The sequence below is a fragment of the Sesamum indicum genome, linkage group LG3 (assembly GCF_026168435.1).
Source record: "Sesamum indicum cultivar Baizhima isolate 11 linkage group LG3, ASM2616843v1, whole genome shotgun sequence".
NCBI lineage: Eukaryota > Viridiplantae > Streptophyta > Magnoliopsida > Lamiales > Pedaliaceae > Sesamum > Sesamum indicum.
This window is the reverse complement of record NC_142659.1, coordinates 19904518-19929453: the sequence shown is the minus strand read 5'-3', so window position 1 is coordinate 19929453 and position 24936 is coordinate 19904518. Positions and strand designations below refer to the sequence as shown.

The 24936-nt window shown below is 31.7% G+C and overlaps 2 protein-coding genes across 2 annotated transcripts; both read right to left on the bottom strand.

Moving 5' to 3' along the window:
- Positions 1-861: 861 nt before the first annotated feature.
- LOC105158492 (bidirectional sugar transporter SWEET9-like) lies at positions 862-2552 on the bottom strand. The gene is made up of 6 exons (XM_020692888.2): positions 2432-2552; positions 2172-2208; positions 1877-2087; positions 1614-1775; positions 1368-1487; positions 862-1293 (listed from the first exon to the last, which is right to left on the bottom strand). The coding sequence occupies exons 1-6, from the start codon at positions 2475-2477 to the stop codon at positions 1012-1014; spliced, it is 858 nt and encodes a 285-aa protein (XP_020548547.1). The 5' UTR covers positions 2478-2552; the 3' UTR covers positions 862-1011.
- A 15525-nt stretch (positions 2553-18077) lies between these two features.
- On the bottom strand, positions 18078-19942 carry LOC105158159 (bidirectional sugar transporter NEC1). The gene is made up of 6 exons (XM_011074803.3): positions 19794-19942; positions 19459-19495; positions 19166-19376; positions 18915-19076; positions 18662-18781; positions 18078-18571 (listed from the first exon to the last, which is right to left on the bottom strand). The coding sequence occupies exons 1-6, from the start codon at positions 19828-19830 to the stop codon at positions 18266-18268; spliced, it is 873 nt and encodes a 290-aa protein (XP_011073105.1). The 5' UTR covers positions 19831-19942; the 3' UTR covers positions 18078-18265.
- Between the last annotated feature and the right edge of the window lie 4994 nt (positions 19943-24936).

Genomic DNA, 24936 nt, shown 5'->3' with positions numbered 1-24936 from the left:
CTTTAAATTCGGTAGACTTTCGACATAATGTTATGAAAATATTAAATGATAGTTAATCTGAAAATCGTGGATAGTAGTATGCATTTCGCAATAACAATTTTTAATTTATCATACTAATTGTTTGAGTAAATTACAAGTTATTATTTAGTATGGATACGAGTACCATCTCTTATTTCAAAAATTATAAATTAATTCCTCTATCAACTGAAAAATAATTATATATTTCATAAACCATGAGATAAGAATTAGTATTTGACTCTTTTTAATTTTTAATTTTTTAACTATTAGTGATATGTGTCTAGTGACGACATTGCAATTATCACAGACCATTGCAAGCAACTTGTGTTGTTATCATACGCGCATGCATGCATGTGTATTCAACTCTGTTAAAAACAAAATAGCAGTAGCAATTAGTCATTGATCATGATCGTGATATTTGCGAGAGTGACTTAGCCATGATAAATATTCGTATCATAATAAATAATATTTTCTTGATAAAAAATTAATTTATGGTAAATAACTACAACACGGAGCCGAGGAGGCCCAGGTTGTGTTCTCCAACAAGTCCATATTCCCCTCGACTAGATTCTTTCATCCATTTAAACGTACACTTAATCAAAGAAAGCAATTCTATAACCGAAAAAAAAAAAAAAAGTTTCAGGACTAAAATTTGGGGATTGAAACCGATTTAATGATATTATTTAGAGAAAAGTGTAATTAAATTGTTCACATCATTAAATATGACAAATAGATTATTAAAGTGTTTAAAGATATGTAAATAGCTAAAGCTTATAGATATATATATAGTAGAAAAACAAAAGATTTGATGAGCTTATCATCATCCTTGCAGCCATTGATTGATTAATTAATTAATTAGGTACACGATCGATATACATAAATGAAAAGGGTCCCCCACAGCAGCACTCAAAAACAGATAAAATGGGCAGGTATTAATATTATTAATTACATATCACATAGCATGTAATTAACAATTAAGATGATGGTGATGGATCAAACTTGAGATTTCACAGCAGAATTCTCTGCAGCTCCACCGCTGTTCATCTGGGAAGTTGCTGCAACTTTGTCGGAACGCGACAGTGCACTGATTTTGACAATGTCGTCCATGATTTGCTCGGCCGTTAGTTCTGAAATCTTTCCGTCCTCCAAAACTATGATGTGATTGGGTATATTATGAGATGGGAGCTTTTGTTGGCTCATTTTGGCTGCGTTTTTGTACTTTACGTAGAGCGCCATCTGAAGCACGCCGAAGCTGAAACCCAACACATTCGGAATCTGTACGTATACAAAACGTCAAATGTAAATTCATCCAAAAAATGTGTAATGTTTGAATTAATATTTGTACGTACGGCGATGTTATAATCTTTGATTAGGAAGCCGTAGAAAAACCACATGACGGCGCTAAGAGTAAGGAATAGTGATAGAAGAAAGGGCATATACTCCACACTCTTCGTTCGTATCACTTTTCTCTGATTCAAATTAAGAAAAGACAGTGTAAGTGATGATGAGTATGTATTTATTCATGTAATCAGCTGAGATAAATATGTTGTACGTAGTATCTGTAGTTTAATTTTATTACATAAACATATGCTTACCACAATGCATAATGGGGCAATGAAGACACACAAGGAAAATACCAGACATATCCATCCTACTACATTTGCTTGTAGTGAAGCTTTAACTAGGAAATGTGTGGAAACTAGGATGAATCCGAACCCACAAACTATAAGCAGAAACAGTAGCTTAAGAGTTTGTACCTGCAATTACAATTGAAATTCGATACCTCAATCTATCAAAAAATAATTGGATATTTTTCAATTATTCTTTAATTTTTTCGATATTTCGTTTTTATACATACCCTTTGTTTCTTTGGTGCGTAGAAAAGATAGAAGCAGATGTAAATAGTCTGGATGAAACAACCGACTGAATTGATGGTAATGATAAGAGTGGTATTGGACTTGAGAAATGCATAATATATCCACAGCATCGCACTGAAGAGAGCAACCACATATGGAACTGACTGAAATCCTTCACTTGTCTTCTTCTTGTAGATTTGATAGAAAGTGGGTCTGCAGTGGCATTGTACAATAACATCCATCATCCCAGATTCAAATTAATTACTGATGGAGTGAACGTGAAGGAAATTAGCTTACATTGGAGAAAGAAACACCATGAACGAGACAATGTTACCTGCAACATTAATCATACGTTGTAGATTAATTATGGTTGATGAATGATGTTATTTATGATTGATGAGTACACCCATGCACACAACACCAGCTCCATCTTGTATGCATGTAACCTATATATATCCTCTAGTGGTAAGAAACATGCATGCATGCAGTTGTTCAAACTCGATCCAGTACAATAATAGAAACTAGAAAGTAAAAGAATAGCAATTGAGTTTCTGTACCAAGTAGTCCGAAAGCAAAAGCCCAGTGCCCAGAGAAACCTGCCATCTTTCTCTACCTCGCAAATGTTTATGGATATCAATGCATGGCCTCACACTCTCATCACTACCTATTTATACACATACAATTCATGGCAGCTTTGGTGCAAAAGCGTAAATCTTAGCCATATAATAATTTCGATCAAAAGAAGTGATCATCAATTAGACTAAAAGAAATCAATTAAAGCAACTTTTTCTTTCTTGGGGATATTATATTTTTTCTGCATGTACGTCGGAGGGGTATATTAGTCATTTCACATGCAACGGTTTCTGGAGGATTCAATTATTGAAAGGGAATCTACTCTCAATATGTTATCCGATTCAGCATTAATCCAATCTTGTGTGGAACAGATTGCCAATAATAATGCGCCACTCGGCGTCAACTATGCACTGGGGACGTCGTTTTGCTCCTGATTTTAAGATTAAGTGCTGCTGTAGCTCAAAAATATTCAAGATATGGTTTATCTATTCTTGGTGCTTTATGTCATTTATATTTCCATCGCTTTTATTTCATAATTATTGAAAATGATCATTATCTCCATCTCCCTTCGATATTCCGATTTCTTGTTTTTGTGTTTTTTGAGAAACTTTTAAATTATACTTATTAGCTACGGAGCGTGCGTACGATAACAGCATAAAATAATATGACGATATTATTATTATATATATCTATAAATTATGCTATTAATTAGTATAATGATATTTGTAAATTCATTCTCAAATTGTTTTCTTTTTTTTTTTTTTTAGCCATCACCCTTTGGAAAGGCGCCGTCCTAAAATCGGTTTTTACCAATTTCATAAAAAAATTAAAATTTCAACAAATCAGGAATTCCATGCAAAATTGTTGCAACGGATATATTTTTGGGTAAATTACATTTTTGGTCCCTTAAGTGGACCTGTTTCCAAATTTGAACCTACACTCAGGTCAATTCACACATTGAGTCTCATATGTGGTTTTTTTTTTTTTTTCAATTTGAGGACCATTTGGGGATTTCCATCAAATTAATAATGACAATTGCTCTCTCCGTTAGTCAATACAATCAAAATAAAGATAAATTACATTTTTCGTCCCATAAGTGGACCTGTTTTCAATTTTAATTCCACACTGAGGTCAATTCGCACATTTACTTGTTGAATCAAAATTGAGACACAGGTGGAGGTACACGGCCATTGTTGATGCGGAGGAGTATCGATGGCGAGACAAAGTTATTGGTGGAAGGGTGTAGATGGGAGGGAGAGCCTTTGGGAGAAGGTAGTGACCGGTGGATATGAAAATTTGGTAGGAGGGACCCTTTACCATCAGGTGTGCATATCGACATGCCAAGACAATTAGAGAGCGGAAACAGGCTATTTCATGTGTATGGATTTGAGGTTGGCTACTGGCGTGGTACTTGATGGTCTGATGTGGCATAAGTTAGTGTCTCCACGAGTCCGAGTGCTCATTAGGGGTGCTCACGATGCGATTTCGATTATTTTAAATATATTTTTAAATTGAATTTTTATTGGTGGTTTATAAAATAATTTTTAAATTGTCATTTTTAAAATCAAGATTAAAGGTGCAGTTTTATGTGGTTTCAGAGAGTTTAGCAGTTTTGATAGTTATAATAAAAGTAAGATGTTGAAACTAATAAAAATAAAAAAATAAAGCAAGTGTTTGTATGTAGCAATTAAGAAAGACCAAACATCATGCACTATACACCACCAACATTCTCTTTAAGTAGATAAAAATATAAGAGCATATATAGTAATTAAATAAGGAAACACTTAATCCAACAAAGGCCAATGGTCGGTTATGGATATATTAAATATGTATTACTAAGAAAGCATATCAAATTTAATTGCATCCTTAATTAGTATTTGATAATTAGTACTATGTAATATTCTAAATCAGGCAATTAAAAATATCTAGGCAATAGGCATTGAGACCGAGTTTTTTCATCAAATGAGACTATTAATTGTGCAATGACCATTAACTGGTGTTTCTACAAATAAGACCAAAGTATTAACATTGCTAAAAGTTTGTGACAAATTTTTTAGCGAGATCTAAAATCGTATCAAATATTAATTAACTATGGTCAAAATATAAATTTTCACTTTAAGTTTATTTGACAATGATAAATAGTATTGATTTACCATGATTTCTATACAGTTCATTTATAACTTAAGGAAATTAAACTCTTCTTCTTCTTCTTCTTTTTCCCCTTTTGTAGTGAACTGTGCTTGTAGTTGAGAAATTTGAGCTATATTTTGTTAGGGGTGATCATTTCTGTTAATCGAATAGGATAAAAAATTCAATTAACGAAAATTTTGGTACGCCAAAATAGCATACCAACTACCAATCACGGATTTCTTAATGAATCCGTCGGAAAAATCTGTCTAAAACAGACATTATTTTTTTCAAATGCAAGTCCATGGAATGTGTAACTCTTAAAACTTTTTAGGTAGATCAGTAGAGGCGAAAGTTCTTGAATCAAGATTGAAGGCTGACATTCCATATATCCATATCACTAGTTGACAGAATATATTCTGCCAAAACCTGCATGCATGGCGTAAAGGGACAAAAGAATTGAGAAAAGTCGTGGATTAGGCAATTTCAACCATTCTAAAGGAAAATGCGATTCTCAGCGTGTCTATAAATAGAGAGAAAAAACCCCCAAGAAACTCATCACCATGTTATGTATTTTGGGAAGAGAAGAGAGGGGGAGGACTAACATGAAGAGAAAAGCCCTCGTTAACTAGCCAAGAATGACTTGCCTGCACGCCTCTGTTTTGAGGACGTATAAGAGTTTTGAGAGCCCTTGTGCGCGGCTTTCAGGCAGTCATCTTGGCTTAGTTGACGGCCTTTTCTTTATCATGCTACTCCTCTTCTTCTGCATGTATATATATGGCTGCTCAAATTTGTTCTACTGTTATATATAGAGGGAAAAATATTTTGTTCCTTCTTCAACTTTACTCCCTATTAATTTTAATTATTTAAGTATGACCTTTATCAATTTAGTCCTTTAACTTTCAAAAATATAAAAAGATGGTTCGATTTTGATGGGTATACACATGTAATCCCTGCAAAAAGACCAAACTACCCTTCATTAAGGGCATTAGAGTCATTTCGCGATCAGGATCCGCGCCTTTTGTCGACCCGACCCGGATCACACAAATCGACTGAAGACCCGGACAATGACAACCGTTCCATCAGAACGCGAGCCAGTAGGATAAGGCCACATGGCCCAGTCAACATTATCCAGCTGTGCTCTATAAATAAACCCCGAAACGCCGTTATTGAGGTAACTATTGTGCATTTATTGAGATCGAACTTTGAGATAGCATACATTTCTCTCGATCAACCTAACTTGAGCGTCGGAGGGTCATTGTCGGGGACGTGCCCGACGAGCTCACGGTTCGTGTTTTATTCTCAGGGAACCCAAAATCTGATCTAGAAAGAATTGGACTATCTGCGTTGAGATCGTCTCAGGAGATCGTTAATTTCGACCCGCATCATATTTATAGTTTTCAATTCAATTTTACGACATTTTTTTTTCGATGATGTGCGATAATGTAAAAAATTGTCAACTATATAAATAAACCATTTCTGAAGATACTTGTTAGTTATACATTAATGTATATTTTACATGAATATTTTCAGATCAAATAATAATTCAATTTCAATAAACTAACAAAAAGATCCTATAGAATATCTGCAATGCAAATAATTATAATTTTAAAACTATTTTATTATTTATATTAAAATAAAAAAATTTCTAATATTTTTATTTTTAAAATAAATTTTATTTCTTGTAGTTTGTACCAAAGTTTATTAAAATATTTTGGGATAATTTTATTTTTCGTACCTAAAGTATACTCCTTTTTCAATTTTAGTACCTTAGGTTTTCAAGTCATCAGATCGGTATCCAAAATTTTTAATTTTCATCTGTCTGAGTACCCTCCATTAGATTAACTGTTAAAACAAACGGTCAACCCAATTTTAGAGAAAAGATTAGGCGGGACCTTGTCTATGTAAGGGCATGTTGGGCTGCCATTTTATTTAATACACAAAAAAATTTTATTTTGATTTCAATTTTATAATTGAGGACAATAATGTTAAAGAAAATATATTTAACCCAATTTCTATAAGAGAAAAAAAAAAAAACTAGTTGAAATCGTTATTGGAATACCAATTCAAATATTTCCTCCCAATTCAAATCGTTATGAAAATAAAATCACCCATCTAAATGTGGAGTAATTTAGAGATAACCGCCTAGTTATAATTAATTCAAGTAAACTAACAGTCTTATGTTCAATCACCACTCGCATTGTTCACGAAAAAATAAATAGAGAAAAATCAAATAAGCCACTCAATGGGTGTCAATGTACTTTTGAGTTGAATAAAACTGCATTTGCATACTTAATATATTATACATTGTTTCTACACAAGAGACTTTAATATATTATACGTTGTTTCTACACAAGATATACATTTTAATTATTATTTTCGGTTGAGAGAATTTTGTTTATAAATTTATTAAGAGTTTTTATTTCACAAGTAAAAAAAAAGCCAAAAAAAACTTATTTGTTAAAATAACTAAAAGAAAAATATGAAAAATTATAGCATAAACCCTCGATAAATAGAGTATGATAATATTTGCGTTGTGGCCATGCAAAAAGAGAAAAGGAATGTGTTTTTTTCAGTAAAATTGGTAATTTTTTATAGAAATTAAATTAAATATGTATCTTTTTTAAATTATTATCCTCAATTACAAAATTAAAATCGAAATGAATCAAAATAATTTTTTTTTGTGCATTGAATAAAATGGAAGCCAAACATGCCCTTACATAGGCAAGTTTCCGCCTAAATTTCCATCTAAAATTGGATTGACCGTTGGTTTTAACAGTCAATTTAACAAAGGTTACTTAGGTGGATGAAAAATAAAAATTTTGGGTCCCAAGTCTGATAACTTGAAAATTTGGGGTACTAAAACTGAAAAAGAGGTATATTTGAATTTTTAATTGAGTTTTTTTATTTAAATCCTATTACACCTTCTATTTCATGTAACATATATTGTTATGTTTTAGAATCTGCAATGGGCTGACCTAGATTAACTTGGACCAGGATTGGATTGAACCAATAAAAAAATTGATTGGGTTTGTCCAAGTCTGCTTTCAACCGGGCTGATCCTCGGGCCGATCCTCGATATTGAAACCTAGGCCCGACCCAACCCAGGGCCCAGGACCACCTGGTCCTGAGCCAGGCCTGCTGGGCCATTTTTTTTTTATTATAATAATGTATGGCATATAAGTTTTATTTTATTTTTCTAAATTAACCATTCTAATAGTTTTTTATACTTTTGAAACTTTAAAAATTATTATCATTATTGTTCTATATCTAAATTTTTAGTACCTTATTTCATTAATACTTTTTATTTTTCTTTTTGCAGAATTTATTATAAACCCTTTTTAAATTTATTATAATCTAAGTTCATCATATAATCTTTTATATTATTTTTTCTAATTATGATTTTTTGTGTGGTTTAATTTATTATTTTTTATTTCATAATACTACTATATATTTAAGCAATTGTTCAAAAGAAAACATCTACTTCATAAAAATAAAATAAAAATAAAATAGGCTCACTGGGGCTTGATTCGGGACTCAACCAGGCTGGTTCACGGGTTGGGCTTGGGTTTATAAATGAGTCCAATTGGGGCATTTATTAATACAAAAAAAATCATTTAATAGTAACGGCTTATATAACGATCAAGTTATTAATTTGGAATAGCTTTTGAAAGTTGCAAAGATCTTTATAATGTCACACCCTACCGCGGCTTTTTTGGGTGTTACAAAATATTTATAACTGGCGTGCTTGGCCGCCGTTATAATTTGTAACGGCCTTATGAACAGCCCTTGTATGCCGGAATAAAGGTAGTCTAATTGCAGAAAATGCATTAGACCTATTTTTGGAACGGCGAAATCAAATTTGATTTAATTATTATTGAAACGACTATTGAAACACTTTTAGGTATGGTTGTGCTTGAATGTTAGATCGGTTGTTGGAATACTTTTTGTAACTGCTTTGCATTATGTTGCAATGGTTGTTGTAACGAGCGTTGTATGTCTCTTTGCAACAGTTTTTGTAATGGCCTTTGTAATTCTATATGCTTATGTTGGTTTTAGTTTTGCATCTGCATTTGTTATTATTTTTTATACTGTTTTAGTAACGTCATTTTGGATGGTTTTTTTCAAAATTAATAATTGTCCTTTATGCGGTCTTTGTAATGGTTTTGTGTATCTATGACAACAACTCTTATTCTAAAAGCCGTTACAAAAGCAATGATAATTTTTTTAATATTTAATTGTATTTAATTTATTTTAAATATTTATTTTTGTTGAAACAAATTATTCAATTTTTGTTATATCTAGGCATTTTTAATTTTTTAAATAAAAAATATATAATATAACAAGATAATAAAAATAATTTAATTACTAAAATAAAAGTATTATTTAAAAATTGTATTTATACAAATAAAAAAAATCTTAATCTAAATTTAAATCGACACCCCCTTCAACTGTGGGTTAGTTGTCGTTGACGTCGGGTACTGGGGCATAAGCTGGAGGTTGGGGTGCTGGAGGAGTGGGCCAGGTCGGATCCATCTGCCACATCCACTCCTCGAGCTTCACTACCCGATCATCAAGGTTGGGGCGCGGCGGTTGTGGTGGCGAGGGTGATGGAGCAATGGACCCGCTGGACTGTGATGGTCGAGGAACAGTGCGGTGGGCCTTGGAGCCGAGACTGAATACTCGGCCCTATTTCAGCCGCCAGCTGCTGACAACCATACCTGTTGCTCGTTCAGGGCACCGAGCCTTGAGAGGACAATGGAGGTCTTGATTATTGTTGTTTTAGCTCTGGCATTCCTCATATCTTCAGGATTAGCTCATGCGAACAAATTAAATGATTAGATATAAAAAAATATTATTTTAAGTTCCAAAATTAAATTATTTGTTATACTTACGCGACCTCCACTACCCCTTGGGTCGCTCCATTGGTTGTCCGAGTTGTGCCTCTATCTGTTTGACGGGGCGTCCGAGTTGTGCCTTCTGTACAAAAATCATTTAAAAAAATAATTAGAAAGTTAAAAAATTAAATTAATACTATAAGTTAAAATACTTATCATCTTACACTTGTGGGTCCCAATGGAGGACGACCTCCGCGATAGATGGTAGCACTTGCGTCCGGATTGGCCTTATTCTTCCCCGATTGTGCCTGAAATTCAGGGCTCGCCCATTGCTCCAGAAGCTAGCGCCAGATCTCCTCGGCCAGTCACAACGATTGGGCCAACTAATTTTTGGCGTTAGCTAACCGCTTCCGCGGAAATTTACCCACCAACTACTTGTCAACTCAACGTCGCAGTCCTACCAATAAGACAGCTGGAAATTTCATATATTAAAAAAAATATATAAATATTAGATAAAAGAAAAAGTAAGTATTAATTAAAACTAAATAATATTCTTACCTTTACATTGTTAAATCAGAATAACTGGTGCTCCAATGGGATCTGCGATACATTCGCCCAGGGATGCAGATAATGTCCTTTGACCGTAGCATGAATTCTATTGTGAAAAGCTCGGTAGAACCTGAAAAAATAATTAAATATTAAAAATAATAAAAGAATATAAAAAATTATAAAATAATTTAATAAATTTACGTATGTACCTTGAATTCCGGAGCTGATATACTGCCTTTGGGTTGCTGGTCGCAGCGGTGGCGCTGATGGTGATGCATCCCACGGCCTGATCGGGGCCTGTGTAATGTTGTGCGCTGCCACATCTAACCCCACTGCAGGGAATTTGCAAAAATCAACAGCGATAGGGACGTAGGCTCCGATGCTAGGGTGCATCTGCACCAACAACGGGAGAACTGGGAGGGCTAGGACCGCGTGCACGACCATGACCACGGCCATGACTTCGTCTTGGAGGAGGCGGAATACTAATAGTTATGGATCTAAAATGTATAAAAAATATTTAAATACTCATGGGCTTTCCAAAGTTACCTAAAATTTGCCTTTAATTTTAAAATCCCAAAAATATTCCTAAAAATATAAATTTTAAAGTCCAAAAATTTTAAATTTTAATGGAAGTTCCTAAAAATTTTATTAAATCACATGATTATCCTAAACTCCATTATTTTCCTAAAACTGGTGTTAAAGTCTTTTATTATAATGAAATTTAAATTAACGTCCAAAATATTCTAAGAATTGCATTGAAGTCCATTATTTAGGCAAAAATTGCATTAAAGTCCAAAATTTCCTAAAAATTTTATTAAATGTCATGATTATCCTACACTTTGTTATATTTCTAAAATTGGTGTTAAAGTCTTCTATTTTAATGAAATTTGAATTAAAGTCTAAATTATTCCTAAAAATTGAATTGAAGTCCATTATTTAGGCAAAAATTGCATTAAAGTCCAAAATTTCCTAAAAATTTCATCAGATGTCATGATTGTCCTAAACTCCATTATTTTCCTGAAATTGGCTTTAAAGTCTTTTATTTTAATGAAATTTGATTTAAAGTCTAAAATATTCCTAAAAATTGCATTTATTTAGGCAAAAATTGCATTAAAGTCTAACATTTCTTAAAAATTTCATTAAATGTCATGATTATGCTAAACTCCATTATTTTCCTAAAATTGGCATGAAAGTGTTTTATTTTAATGAAATTTAAATTAAAGTCTAAAATATTGCAAAAAATTGCATTGAAGTCCATTATTTAGGCAAAAATTGCATTAAAGTCCAAAATTTCCTAAACATTTCATTAAATTTCGTGATTATCCTAAATTACAAACAATTCATAGACAAATATATAAAAGATACCAAATAATTTCTGATAAATTCAAGAAATTACAAATAATTATCCATTATTACATAAAATTAAATTTTTATTACATAAAATTAAATTTTTATTACAAAAAATTATAGAAATAGCATAATATGACCTAAAATTACAATTACAGAATAGTACGAAAATGACAAAAATTCCATAGAATTACAGAAATGATATAAATTTACATTAAATTATAGAAATTACATAAAATTAAAGAAATTACCTAGAATTACAGAACATTATAGAAAATTAAAGAAAATTATTAAAAATTACAGAATAATATAGATATTATTATTATTTCATATTTTTAGAGATTTTTTTTTAAATACAGAAATAATTTTAAGAAATTATGTTCAACAATCCAACAAATATATTCAACAATCCCACAAATATATTCCACAATCCAGCAAATATATTCAATAAAATCCAACAAAATTAGAAAAAAAAAGAAAAGAAAAAGACTTACCTATTAAAATGGGGAGGGGGTGGTGGGGGCAGATAACGGCTTTGGTCTTTACAGCTTCATGAAATTAATATTATCTCCATCATGACGTCAACATAGCTTATCAGTTACAACTTTGTGCCAAACACAGTGTGTATTGGAATGGTCATATAGCCGTTACAAAATAATTGTTACAAATCCTATATTTTTTTGTAGTGTAAATGCTTAGGATCACCCTAGAACCGTTTATGAACAGTAGTGGGCTAGTTCTGAACTAGGCTATTTCAGGCCGGTATGTATCGGACCTGGGCCGACCTGACCCACTGTGCACCTTGAATCACGTCTGACATGTATAGAATCCTTAATTCCTCAAACTATAGCCTGACATCGTTTGTGTTTGGACAGAGAGAATAATTAATTGTTACTAAGAGAGTATTTGAATAAGTTTATAAGCTTTTCAAAATATTTAAAAAAGAAATACAAGCAACTTTCTGTAATATTGCAAATGAGATAATTACCCCATAAAAATAGCAATTTATCCCTCTGTATTTTTTAAAATTAAACAATTAATCCTCCCATATTTTTTAGAATACAGCAATTTATAATTTGCTCAATTATTATACACATGGGTAAATTACATTAAACTCTTCTTAAAATATTTGAAAGTTTGTAAGATGTTGGAAACATTTGAAATGGCGTTATGCTAGATAGAAAAGTTCTTAAAACATATAAGTCACTCAAGTCAACTCCTCATCTGTAATGAATGTGAAAGGCAAATGTGCCTACATCCAATGGAAAATTTAATCCTACTTTTCGTTATCCCAATTCCGGAATCAAGAGGGACTAGCCAGAAGTTTCCTAATGAACTTTATCATCCCTCATTAATAACACTATGGATCCTATAAGATAAACCAAGATAACAATATTCTTTGAGAGTGTGCGGTTTACTTCTTCTCAAAGGAAATATTCAACGGAAAAGAGCTGCCTTCATCACATAATTTGCTGAGATAGAAATGGAAAGTATCTTTTTAGCTGGATACATCATCTTCTTCACCTTTTTACATGCCTACAAAATATATATCTCCATAATTTGCATTTTCTTTCCATGCAGTCTTCACCAATATATATATATATATATACAAAGGGTTTAATGCAATTTATCAGATTATGATATTGTAAATGAGCAAATTATCCATTTATAAAAAATAATAACAAGATAAATTACTTTATTTTGAAAAATACAGAGGAATAAATTATTGTATTTTTAAAAATATAAAAAAATAAATTACTATTTTTTTATTGGGGATAATTTGATAATTTATAATATCACAATAGCACCGTATGCATTTTGTATGTATATATATATATATATAGCTATTCCCTCGTTAATGGAGAGTGATACTTATTACATGGTGGGCCATCTTCAAATTGAATTATTTCTACTTTCTAGTCATTCAACACTAAACAGAATCTCTGTCTTTTTACAACTTTTTTTATTTTTTTTTTCTGAATTTCTATTGGTGCTGTAGTTTTGACCTTGAGAAAACGCACAGCACAAATCGAATGAATGCCATCGAGAGCTGCTTCCAAAATTGCTCACTCAAGATGGAAAGAGTAGTTGACATAAGTGGATAAGCTGCAGAGGAAAAGTAATGGATGGGATCCTCTTCATGATTCTTTTGTTACTTACGGAGAAACTTTGTCGCTTGTTTGAGACAAGTGGGGTTGGAGCTTGTTTGGATTATAGTGATATTAATCTGTAATTAGGAGTAATTATTTGGGTTATTTACTTTTGGTCCCAATAATAAATAGGGAAATTTCATTAGCAATTTGCATTTTTTTATCACTTTTCGTCCCGTCTTTAAATATTTGATGAAAATAACCACGTGGTCCTTAAGTGGACGTTTTGGAGAGAATGGTGGCATGTGATAAGCACATACTACGTTTTTTAAATCAATAGACTCCCTAAAGACCTAATACTTTCCCCCAAATCTCTCTAGAAAACCCCTAATTCGAGCCTTTGTTCTCATCAAATCTCGCATTTGAATGATATTTTAATCGCAAACAATCAACAAATTAAAGAATCATAAGTTTTTCAATTTGAGAATCACAAACAACCAGAGATAAGAAGAATAACTTAATTGTCACGCGAGTATCACGTGGTCATTTCTGTCAAATATTAATTTAATATTAAGACAAAAAGTGAAAAAAAAAAACTATTAAGTTATTGTCAAATTCTCGTAATCATTGAGATAAAAAATGAAGAAGGCCTAAGTTATAAGTTCAAAAATATTTTTTTTCCAAGCTTGTTTGGATGCTGCTGATATTAAATCTGTAATTATTAGAAGTAATTTTGGCATTTGTTACTCAAATAAGCACATTGTGACTAATAATACAATTTGTGATTAATCGGTTTCAGTTTGTTAGTGGGTGCATCAGACACTAAGGTTAATGTAGAAAAACCTAATCTCAATCAAATGGAGATGAGATAAGGTTTATAAGTACACAAACATTAAAGGTACAACTGATTTACATACCAAATATAAATAAAGAAAATTAGGAAAAGGTACACACGAATATATTCCAACATTTATTTGGGGCATTGTACTTTGCTGGTGAAGATTAATTGATTATCATTAGTTAAGAAATATGTTCATGATGTGGGGATGTTTATAAACTCCACCAGAGAACTTTAGAATCTCGTCAAAAGATCTTGTCAAATATCAAAATTGATACAGATCTTTTAGAGCTACTAAGATACAAATGACGGATCTTTAAGCACTTGGGACATAAAGGACATATGAAGGTCTCCAGAAACCTTTGCACACTGAAAACGGAATATTAGGATAATACAATTGGTGCTGAAATACTTTTTAGAATACACAGTTTTGGGTCCCTTGGATCACTTTCTGTCATTATTCAATACACCCGGTTGGATCAAGAATAGATCTAAGGGCATACATGAAATCATACAATCCACCGGTATATAAAAATATGACTCCACCTCAATACACAGGTTAGGTCACTCTATCTCTCTTACATCCTCTAAACATTTCTTTGTACTATAACTAACTTGAGCATCGAAAAGTTATCACTAAAATCCCTTTCGACTTGACTTTAACGTGTTTCTCTTTTTGAGATTATCCTTCTTTCTCTGGATATATATTACCCATATATCTACTCTAGCAACCTTCGGTACGCCTTGACGAGCCAGCACCTTGCATATTTCCCTGATGCAACAGTTCACTTTTTTGGAATTGATTTGAGACGGTGGAGTTAGTACATAGGGCTTGATTATTAGTTTAGTCTTTGCTTTGTGTTTGAGATCCCAAGATCATGTCCATTCCAACTTATGAGATGTATGTATTATACATATTCGTGTATAATTTTTTTTAAAAAAAAGATAAGCTTATTGGGAAGTGCAGTAGCCCATAGTGAGGTCAAATTTAATTAGGGCAAAAGTTTATCTTATTTGAAAATCTTGAGCTTTTCGAATTTTAATGAGCTCACCAAGTGGGCCATCCAATATATATATATATATATATATATATATTAGTGATACCATCACTACAATCTCGCCATTGCAAGATCCCGTAATAAAATTTTGGGACAAATATGACCTTGGCAAACTAATTACAATAAACACGTACGTGCATCATTTTGCGACTTGAGCGCCGTCGAATAACATCCCATTAAAGTCATCATTTTTTCCATAGCTATTGCCATGCCAAATAATCAAATAAACCAAACAACTATGCCATTGCAAACGCGCTGTATTGATGGTGTTTGGGATTGTTTTGCACTCCCATTGGAACTCATTGCGATACTAACTTTTTCCGTCGCAATGTTTTTGCAATGGGTTCTCCTATCACGTCGGTCCAACCGTCACAAATCCTGTCACACATAATGAATTGTGACATTTCTTAAGAAATGCATCGCAAAAATCCATCTAAAAATGCATTTTTTCTTTTTGTAATGTATACACTACCATAGTAATAATCAATCGAGCTTGGTATTAATATCTGTTCACGACATTTTCAAAAATTTTGAATATTGAACTCGACTCATATGCAGTTCTAGTATGCTTCCATCATTTTTGTATAATTTTGTGAAATTCTTTTGAAAAGAACATCTTCTCAGATAATATATAGAGAAATTCATTTTGACCTCTGTAATATGAAAAATATCGAAAACTCCCTATGAAAATTTAAATATAAAAAATCACTCATATGTTATGAATAATGACTCATACTGCCCTCTAATCAATCCAAGTCTATTTTTTAAGAAAAATAACTAAAATGTCCTTCCTGGTCAACCTAGGCCTATTAAAATATACTTATAGTACATTTATAATATATAGAATTAAAATTTCATGTAGAGAAAATTATTCTTTTAGTCCGTTAAATATGTTCAATATTTATTTTAGTCAGATAATTATGCCAATTTTCTATAAGTCCATTAAGTTTCAAAATTTATGAAATTTAATCATTCGATAGCTGAAATTTTGATTTTTAATCTAAAAAATGACATGACATGCCAATTGAATATTTGTTTGGAGATTTTTAATCCTACGTGGCTTTAGAAATGAGTTGCATGACATATTGGATGTAATTATATTATATGAACTATTACAATTTATAAAAATAAAATTATAATATTATAGTTATAATACAAATAAAATTATTATAATTATAATTATAATTTATAAAAATAAAATTTAATATTTAAAAAAATAATAATCAAACCCACCCATACACCCCCACCCCACCCCACCCCAAGACCGGCTCCCCCTTACCCCACCCGCCCCCACTCCTCCCCACTGCCTACCGCCTACCGCCTACCCCCTCCCCCAACCCCCTCTATTGCCCCCGGCAGAGGTGGCAACGTCATCGCCCAAAGATCGAGGGCAACGACGATCGCCCTAGCTGCCAGGCGCCCGTCCTTCGCTCAAGGGTCACGGGGTGAGGGGGCGACGGAGAAAGAAGAGAAAAATCATAAAAAAAAAAATATAATTTTCAGGTTCATATTTGAAGTCAACGCGCGTGTATGGCAAACTCTGGCTTCGGGGGATTTTTTTAATTTTTTTTTTTCTTCATATCACATAGAGTGTCATTGATACTTTATTTTTTATAGGGGTATTTTGAATATTTTCAATATCAGAGAGATACTTTGATTTTTCTCATTATATCTATATATAAATATAAATATATATATGTATATATTATAAATGCAGCTTCCTCGTGAAACTATGGCCATCGTCGAAAGTAAAAGTTGTGCCTGAAACTGGAAAAGCGTGCTCGGAGCTTTTCAGCTGCATCTCCCTTCACTTAGAATTTGGTAAAATTCCATTATAATTGGTATTACGTATGATATTCCTTACTAACCAAGCCTGTAAAAATATATTTTGGAATCTTTCACTTTCTATTCTATTTTCATATCACTACACATTTATGGATAATGCTTCTAATCACCATCTTAATTTCCAGCAGCCAAAGTTGATCTTAATTAATTACGACTCCTTAATTAAATTTATTCCCATTATATTGATTCATTATGACAAGGTAATATTAATCGTACAGTCGCAGTAAGAAAGAATTATTATCACTTTATATATATACACTGATAACTGATGACAACTTTGATTACAATTACAACTTTGTTGAAACTAATAAGCAAAGTACTCAAAAGAATCAAAAAATATTTATCTCATTTAATTTCCTCCCTTTCCTTTTTTTTACTCCCTAATTTAGAAAGGACCAGTGCTGGTTCCTGAACTACCCTCCAAGCAATTCGAACCCATGACCAAAGTTTAATTTCCTTCCTTTTGTTTTCAAATTATGATGTAATATTTATGTAATTGTTCAACCCATAATTTCCCCATTCTGCAATTACCCAAAAAGAGCAAAAGGAACAGTTTGCAATGTTTTCTTGTTGTAGAATGAGGTTTCCCTTCCTCAGGGAACCAAATATCCATCCTTTGACTATGCTTCGCAGTTTCTTGTGCATGGTGGTATCGATATTTTTCTATTTCAGGATAAAATATATACGCGTAATCCATACATATAATATATATATATATATATATAAACATTTAAACGAATTATTCACACTACAAGACATAATGCTATAATACAAATGACTGGGATTCGTTGTTTCGTTGTTAATCAGCAACAAATTTAATAAAAAAATTATTTGTTAAAATTATCTCAATGAGTTATGATTTCAATTTAAAAAAATTTTGAAGCTATTGAATTATTTTCTTGCTAACGTGATTACATAACAACAGAAGAAACTAAGAATTGAAGATTAATTATAATAATAATGATATATAGATTACACTTGCACTGAATTAATAATGATACAACACGAATTAGGCAAACATAGACTAAACAAGAACACATTACAAGTAGTTATTTAATTGGCACAATTACGCCATTAATCTCCACACCGAGTTAAATTAAAAAAGGTTAATAGTTGAATAAAATTTTCAGGTACAGATCATTTTGAGGGTTTCATCTCCGGGCTTGACTTTGTCTGCTGCCTCGACGTTGAGTGCATGATCGTCGATGAGGTGGGGAACCACCGGAATGATCTCCGAACACACTATTGCACTCAGCTTCATAACATCAATAATCTGCTCTTTGAGTTCAGCTGGAATGGTATTGTTCTGCTTCTCCTCTTCCATCTCTATGATTTCAGGAAGCTTTTCTTGTATTGCTTTTTTCGCGTTCTTGTACACTAAATAGAGCGCCATTTGGAGCACTCCAAAGATGAACCCTAGAATATTAGGAATCTGAAAAAGAAAAGATTCAGATTATTTTGATTCGTGTGTGTTGAATAATTAATTTCAAATGTGTTTATGTGAATATATATATATACTTACCGCAATGTTATAGTCTTTGCGTAGTAAGCCGTAGAAGAACCACATGACGGCACTGAGGGTGAGGAAAAACGATAGAAGAAACGGCATGTACTCAACGCTCTTGGTTCGTATAACTTGTCTCTAAGGAAAACGATACATGCAAAAGAAAAAGTGGCAACAAATGAATTTTGATTAGTACGTAGGGTCACTCTATATATAAATATTAAGAGCAATTTGTACGTCTTCGTCCTTTAACTCAGTAAGTATAACTTACAACGACACACAAAGGCGCAACGAACACAGATACGGAGAAGACAAGGCAAATCCACCCCACGATATGGGCACGGGTCGAATCCTTTGCCAGAAAATGAGTTAGCACAACAATCAGGCCCATCCCAACCACGTTTAGCAGAAGGAGAAGCGTTGCAGTTTGCAGCTGCAAAACAATTTTACTTGAAATCAAAATTATGGTAACAATATACATGCAGAGTTGGAATTATTTTTCTGTTTGAATAAATCACGTACCCTTGCAGTTTTCGGGGCATAAAATAGGTAGAAGCAGATGTATAGGGTCTCGATGAAGCAGCCAAATGAGTTGATGGTAATGAGAAGAGTGGAGTCTGGCAACAGGAAAGCATAGTATATCAACAGCATCGCGCTGAATAAGCCGACCACGTACGGTAAAGACTGGAACCCTTCTGTCGATTTTCTCTTGTAAATCTGATAAAATGTTGGGCTGCATAACAGAAACTAATAAACCCCTGAACTTCAAATAAAGCATATATGCATATACATACATATATATATATGGGCCTTACATCGGAGCGAGGAAAACCATGAAGGAGATGATGTTGCCTGCAAGAACAATTGCATACTCGTTAATCAACAATTAGATTGATCAAGAAACATCTGTCTGTGCATCTGCATGCTCTGCATGGCACTTTACGTACGTAGAGAAAGTAATGTTTCGTGTAAATTAATAAAGCTTGTCTATGTCGCATATGTATGTATATGTATATATGTGGCCTATTTGTCTCTTCTTGACACTTAATAGCACAAATATATATATATATATATGAAAAAGAGAATGAAGATGCAATAATATAAGAATATGAAGATGAGACCGAGATGATCATATATGTATGTATATTACCTAGAAGGCCAAAGACAAAAGCCAAGTTAGCACTCATTTTGATCGATGATCGAAGAAGGCGAAGACGACTAGCTAGTTAGTTCTATAACTCAACTCTTAAAATGCAGCACGAGTAGGAATGCTTGCTCCGCGTTCATTTATATAGAGGGATTGGAAGTGGGGTATCGAATTAAATGATGAATTTTAATTATTGAAAAAATTAAAATAAAATAAAATGTAGGGGCTTGGTGGGAGATAAATTGAAATCATCTGTCTTGGGTTTGATTTCTTTACAGTTGTTCAAGACTCAAAGAATGCTGATTTTATCACAATCTAATAAAGTGCTTTTTCTTACCCCTAATGCTCCATTTAACCTAATATGGGCAGCATCTACCATCCACACACCCTTCTTTTACATCAGACCATTGAGGTTGTAATGGGGGGGAGGGATGAAACTTCCAAGGGGGGGCCCACATGGGTTCTTTCTGATGTGTCACCCACTGCACCCATCCAATTGGGTTTAAGGGTTACAACTCATACTTACAGTTTCTGGTAGTGTTTGATGCTTCCAGGGCTGACCCCCAGATCTGCTCCTATTCAGCAAAACCAATTCTAGTACATCCCCCATCAACCAATCATATCTTGCCATGTCATCATCAGTAACACATATGGCAACCCGATTTTGTTCATTTAGTTTTTTGTGGAGTATAATGTTGTTTGAATTTCCATTTTCTGTCAAACACATGAATTATTGAGTGCCCGAATCGTAACTCAGCCGTACCCTCCTTTGAAAATAATTAGTGCAAATATATATTAAGGGCATTACTTCTTAGCTATTGTTATTATTATTGGTAATTAATCTCACTGATATTATTTACGATTAGGTCAGTTACACAAACATTTTCGACTTCTTGTAAATTTACAAGTGCAATCTTTAAAGAGGTATCGATGTAGTTTGCATCCCGAGGTGACGAAATTACACTTTTAATCCCATAGAACATAAAGATCAACACTTTTAGTCCTCTATTTTTTTAAAATAATCAAGAACAAAAAAATCGATGCATTTAATCCTATGATTTACGAGATTTTCAAAATGATTCTAAAATTGAAAAAATTTGACATATTTAGTCCCAAAAATTTTTTAAAATAAAGAACTGAATTTATCGAGTTTTTTCAATTTGGGACCATTTTTAATATTCCGTAAAGCAGGGAACTGAATGAAACGAGTTTTCCCAATTTTTGTGACAATTTTGAAAAATTTTGTAAAGTAGAGAACTAAAATTGCTAAATTCCCTACATTATGAGACTATATCATGTGTTTGACAGAAAATGGAAATTCAATTTTATCGAAATATCATGTTCGAGAGTAAGCTGTTGGATGATAAAGTAGATAGAGCGGAAAAATGAAATTCAAACTAATCCATACTTGAATTAATAAATCAGCATCGATCCTCTTTTAAAACAAAGAAAAAGAAAATCTAATTCATACTTAATTAATTATGTAAGATATATGGATCGATAAAAACTAGTTTATATAAGAATTTGATTAATCATACATATCAAATTTACCAAATTTTGAAGACATTTTCTCATTCCATGATGCTACCAATTAAATTCGATCAGCCAAATTAATAATCAAGTCCCTTTCAATTAGTGAAAAAAAATGATAAAATATGTAGGGGAATATTTATCAAGGTTGAGGGCAAAATGCTTTTTTAGTTCCATAAAATAAGGGTAGAATTTTTTTTGTACCACAACTATGGTAAGTGTCGCTTTTAGTGCCATAAAACTCATAATCATGTATTTTTAGTTTCAAAAAGTCATGTACATTGCGATTTTGGAACTAAAACGGCGTTGTTTCAAACTAAAAAATACATTGTGATTTTAGGACTAAAAAGTCCCAAAATCATACTTTTTAGGACTAAAAAGGCTTGATTTTGAATTTTATAGGACTGTAAGCGTCAGTAATCATAGTTGTGATACCAAAAAAAATTCTACTCTTATTTTATCAAACTAAAAAAAATATATTTTGCCCTCAAGCTCGAATTCAAATTATAAAACTCAATGAAGTTCAGACAAATTTAAGCGAAAATTTAATCTATTCGACTTGATTCATTTCTATATATATATTTTTTTATTTTTACTGTTTGAAATATATCAAATTTTGAAATTAAACAACATATAATTATAATATTCAATACCAAATACAACCACTAGAAAAAAAATTACCCATGACTATAATTTTAATATTTATGGACTAAAAATCATGGTAAATATTTTTTATTAATCACAATTAAATAAAATCGTAGCAAAATATAGATTTTCTACCAAGAAAAAATTATTTACCATGGCTTTTAGCCATGATAAAAATCTTTGTATGACAAATATTTTAACCACTCTCGTAGATACCACGGCCAAAAATCATTGCATACTTATAGTCAATAACTATTTGCTACGACTATTTATTTTTAAATATGATAATTAACATAATTAAATATTGCATTTTTTATAATCAACAATGCTTCTAAATCAATCACCAACCTAAAAAAACAAATATTACTATGAAAAATAAATCAAATACCTACCATCTATAAAATTCGGATTCACGATCTCTTGATTGGTTTGTATATGGAAGTAGGAAATGCAGAACTAAAAATTCTTTAGTCCATATTAATACTTGTCAGCACTTGTCTCATGTAGCATAGGCAATCCAGTATCAAATTATTAATTAATTTATGTTAAAGCAGTGACGATCTTTTTTTTTTGGTTCAATTAAACATTCATTTAATTCATATTAATTTGTTGCATTATTTAATTTTGGCTCATTAATAAGCAGTTGTGACAATCGTGTGCATGAAGTGTAGAGATAATTGTGCTGACATTTCCTAGAATTTATAGGAAAATATGTAAGCTACCCACCTATTTTTCATTACATTAAAACCCCTTGTTGGGGCAAAAAAAAAAAAGAAAAAAAGTAGCTAAAAGGACCCAATTAAGCTCTCGTGACAATCCAACAAAAAGAAATTGATTAAAATTAAGTAATTGTACGGATTTTTTTACCCTTTTTGCTTAAAATTTTGTTTGAAATTTTCCTTTTTCCTTTCCGTTTTTAAATATATATATATATATTAAAGGTACCTAAAATTCATTTTAGTCCTTAATATTTAATTTTAAATTTAAAATAATTCATATCTTTTCAGCACACTTCAAATTAGTTCTTTCAATAGGTAATTTAAAAGTATGGATATAACGTTCTAAATTATAAAAAAAATTATATTTAATTACACTAAATTTTAAAAGTGAGCTATGTAATTACATCTATAAAAACTGGCAAGGTGATTTGCACATTTTTATGGGGGTGAATGATAATTTATCTCTCTGTGATATTGAAAATGAGCACATTATCCCTTTATGAAAAAAATATAGCAATTTATTCCCTTTTAAAATGAAGCAATTACCTCTTCATACGGGGAGGTAAATTGCTTCATTTTAAAAATTATAGAGGTATAAATTGTCGTCTTTTAAAAAATACAGAAAGATAAATTATTATTTATTTTATAAAAAAATAATTTACTCATTTACGATATCATAAAGGAGTTGATTGTATTTTTTCTCATTTTTATGAGCTGTAAAATATCATTATTTCCAAAACTTGAGATAATGCCACACTTTTTCAGTACTTTCCCATGCTGCTAATATCAAGAAAGCAATAAAGTAGGGGTAGGTAGGTAGCAGACTCTTATCCACCAATCAAGACTTGGTCTATCTGTTGTTTTATTATACAGTAGTTGGGTACGCTTTTTCTGTGTGCATAAATATAATAAGTAATTGTTTATATATTAAAATAGATTATAAACAAGAATAAAATATATAAACTAATTATCGTTGCTTTACAAACTGATGTTTTTCAGTGAAATTTTCATATTAATATAAATATATAGATTAGATAAAGAATTTGAGTAGAGATAGTTGAAAATATATAAGGATATTTTTGGTAATTTAAAAAATTGATGTCGGGATATAAGTAATCGTTATCTATGAGTAGAAATGTGGTTTTTTTTATTAGTATATATATAATTTTTTTCATTTTTTCCCAAAGGTGTATTTAGATAGGAAAAGTTTGATAGAGCAGTGTGAAAACCACTAATATTTTGAGTTTATTGCGTTTTCCAAGTTTGGCATACAAACAAATGGACACCAATTTAGCCTGTTTAGGCAACATTGGGTTTTTGCTCACTCAAGAATATCCACACCACCCGACTTGCCCAACGCACTATAATCCATATAATTAATACCCGCCAACTTAATTTATTAATAACCTGATATTTTATTGAATTAATTTGGCCCACAAACTAATTAATGAACACCAATTTATATGATTTATTACTTTAATAACTACTCATTTGAGGTAATTACGTCATTCTATTTTTATTATGATACTAATTAATTTCATTACAAAATAACAGTTTGTTAGCCACCGTTTTTGGGACGGAAATTTTGCGACGGAAGCCCCCGCTAAATAATGAGAACCTATATCTACCCAAATTTCAGATGGACGAATGTTGCAAGAATCCAACTAGGCACATACTTCATATTATGGCGAATATAAGGACGTCATATAAACGAACTCAAATGCCACCCATCATTAAAAAATATTGACCACCACAAATTAAGAGATTTGTGATGGAATTTAGACCCATTTGCAATACTTTATGATGAGTGGTAGAGTCCGTAGCAAATGCTTAATTTGCAACAGGGTTGCCCTTGACTTTCATCTAGTTTGTCTCAAAAGCCGTTGCAAAATTTGATTTGTGTCGAATTTGTCCGTTAAGGACAACTTTTTTGTAGCGGATTATTAGTTAACATCTTGATACAACATTACGGTTGTATATATATATATATATATATATATATATATATAGACAATTTAACATATGTAGATGTATTGTTGGAATGTTTATTTATTCCAAAAAAGAAAAAGTATATTATTAACATCACAGATCGTCTCATTATTGTTAAGATTTAAACTTATTTGATGTGAGTTAAAGTCAAAGTAACTTATTAAAATTAATCTTGAGAGAAGAGGAATGATATTAATTAGAGGAGGATTATACACCTTTACCCAATTAATTTGTACTATACACCGTACAAGGTACAATATTTC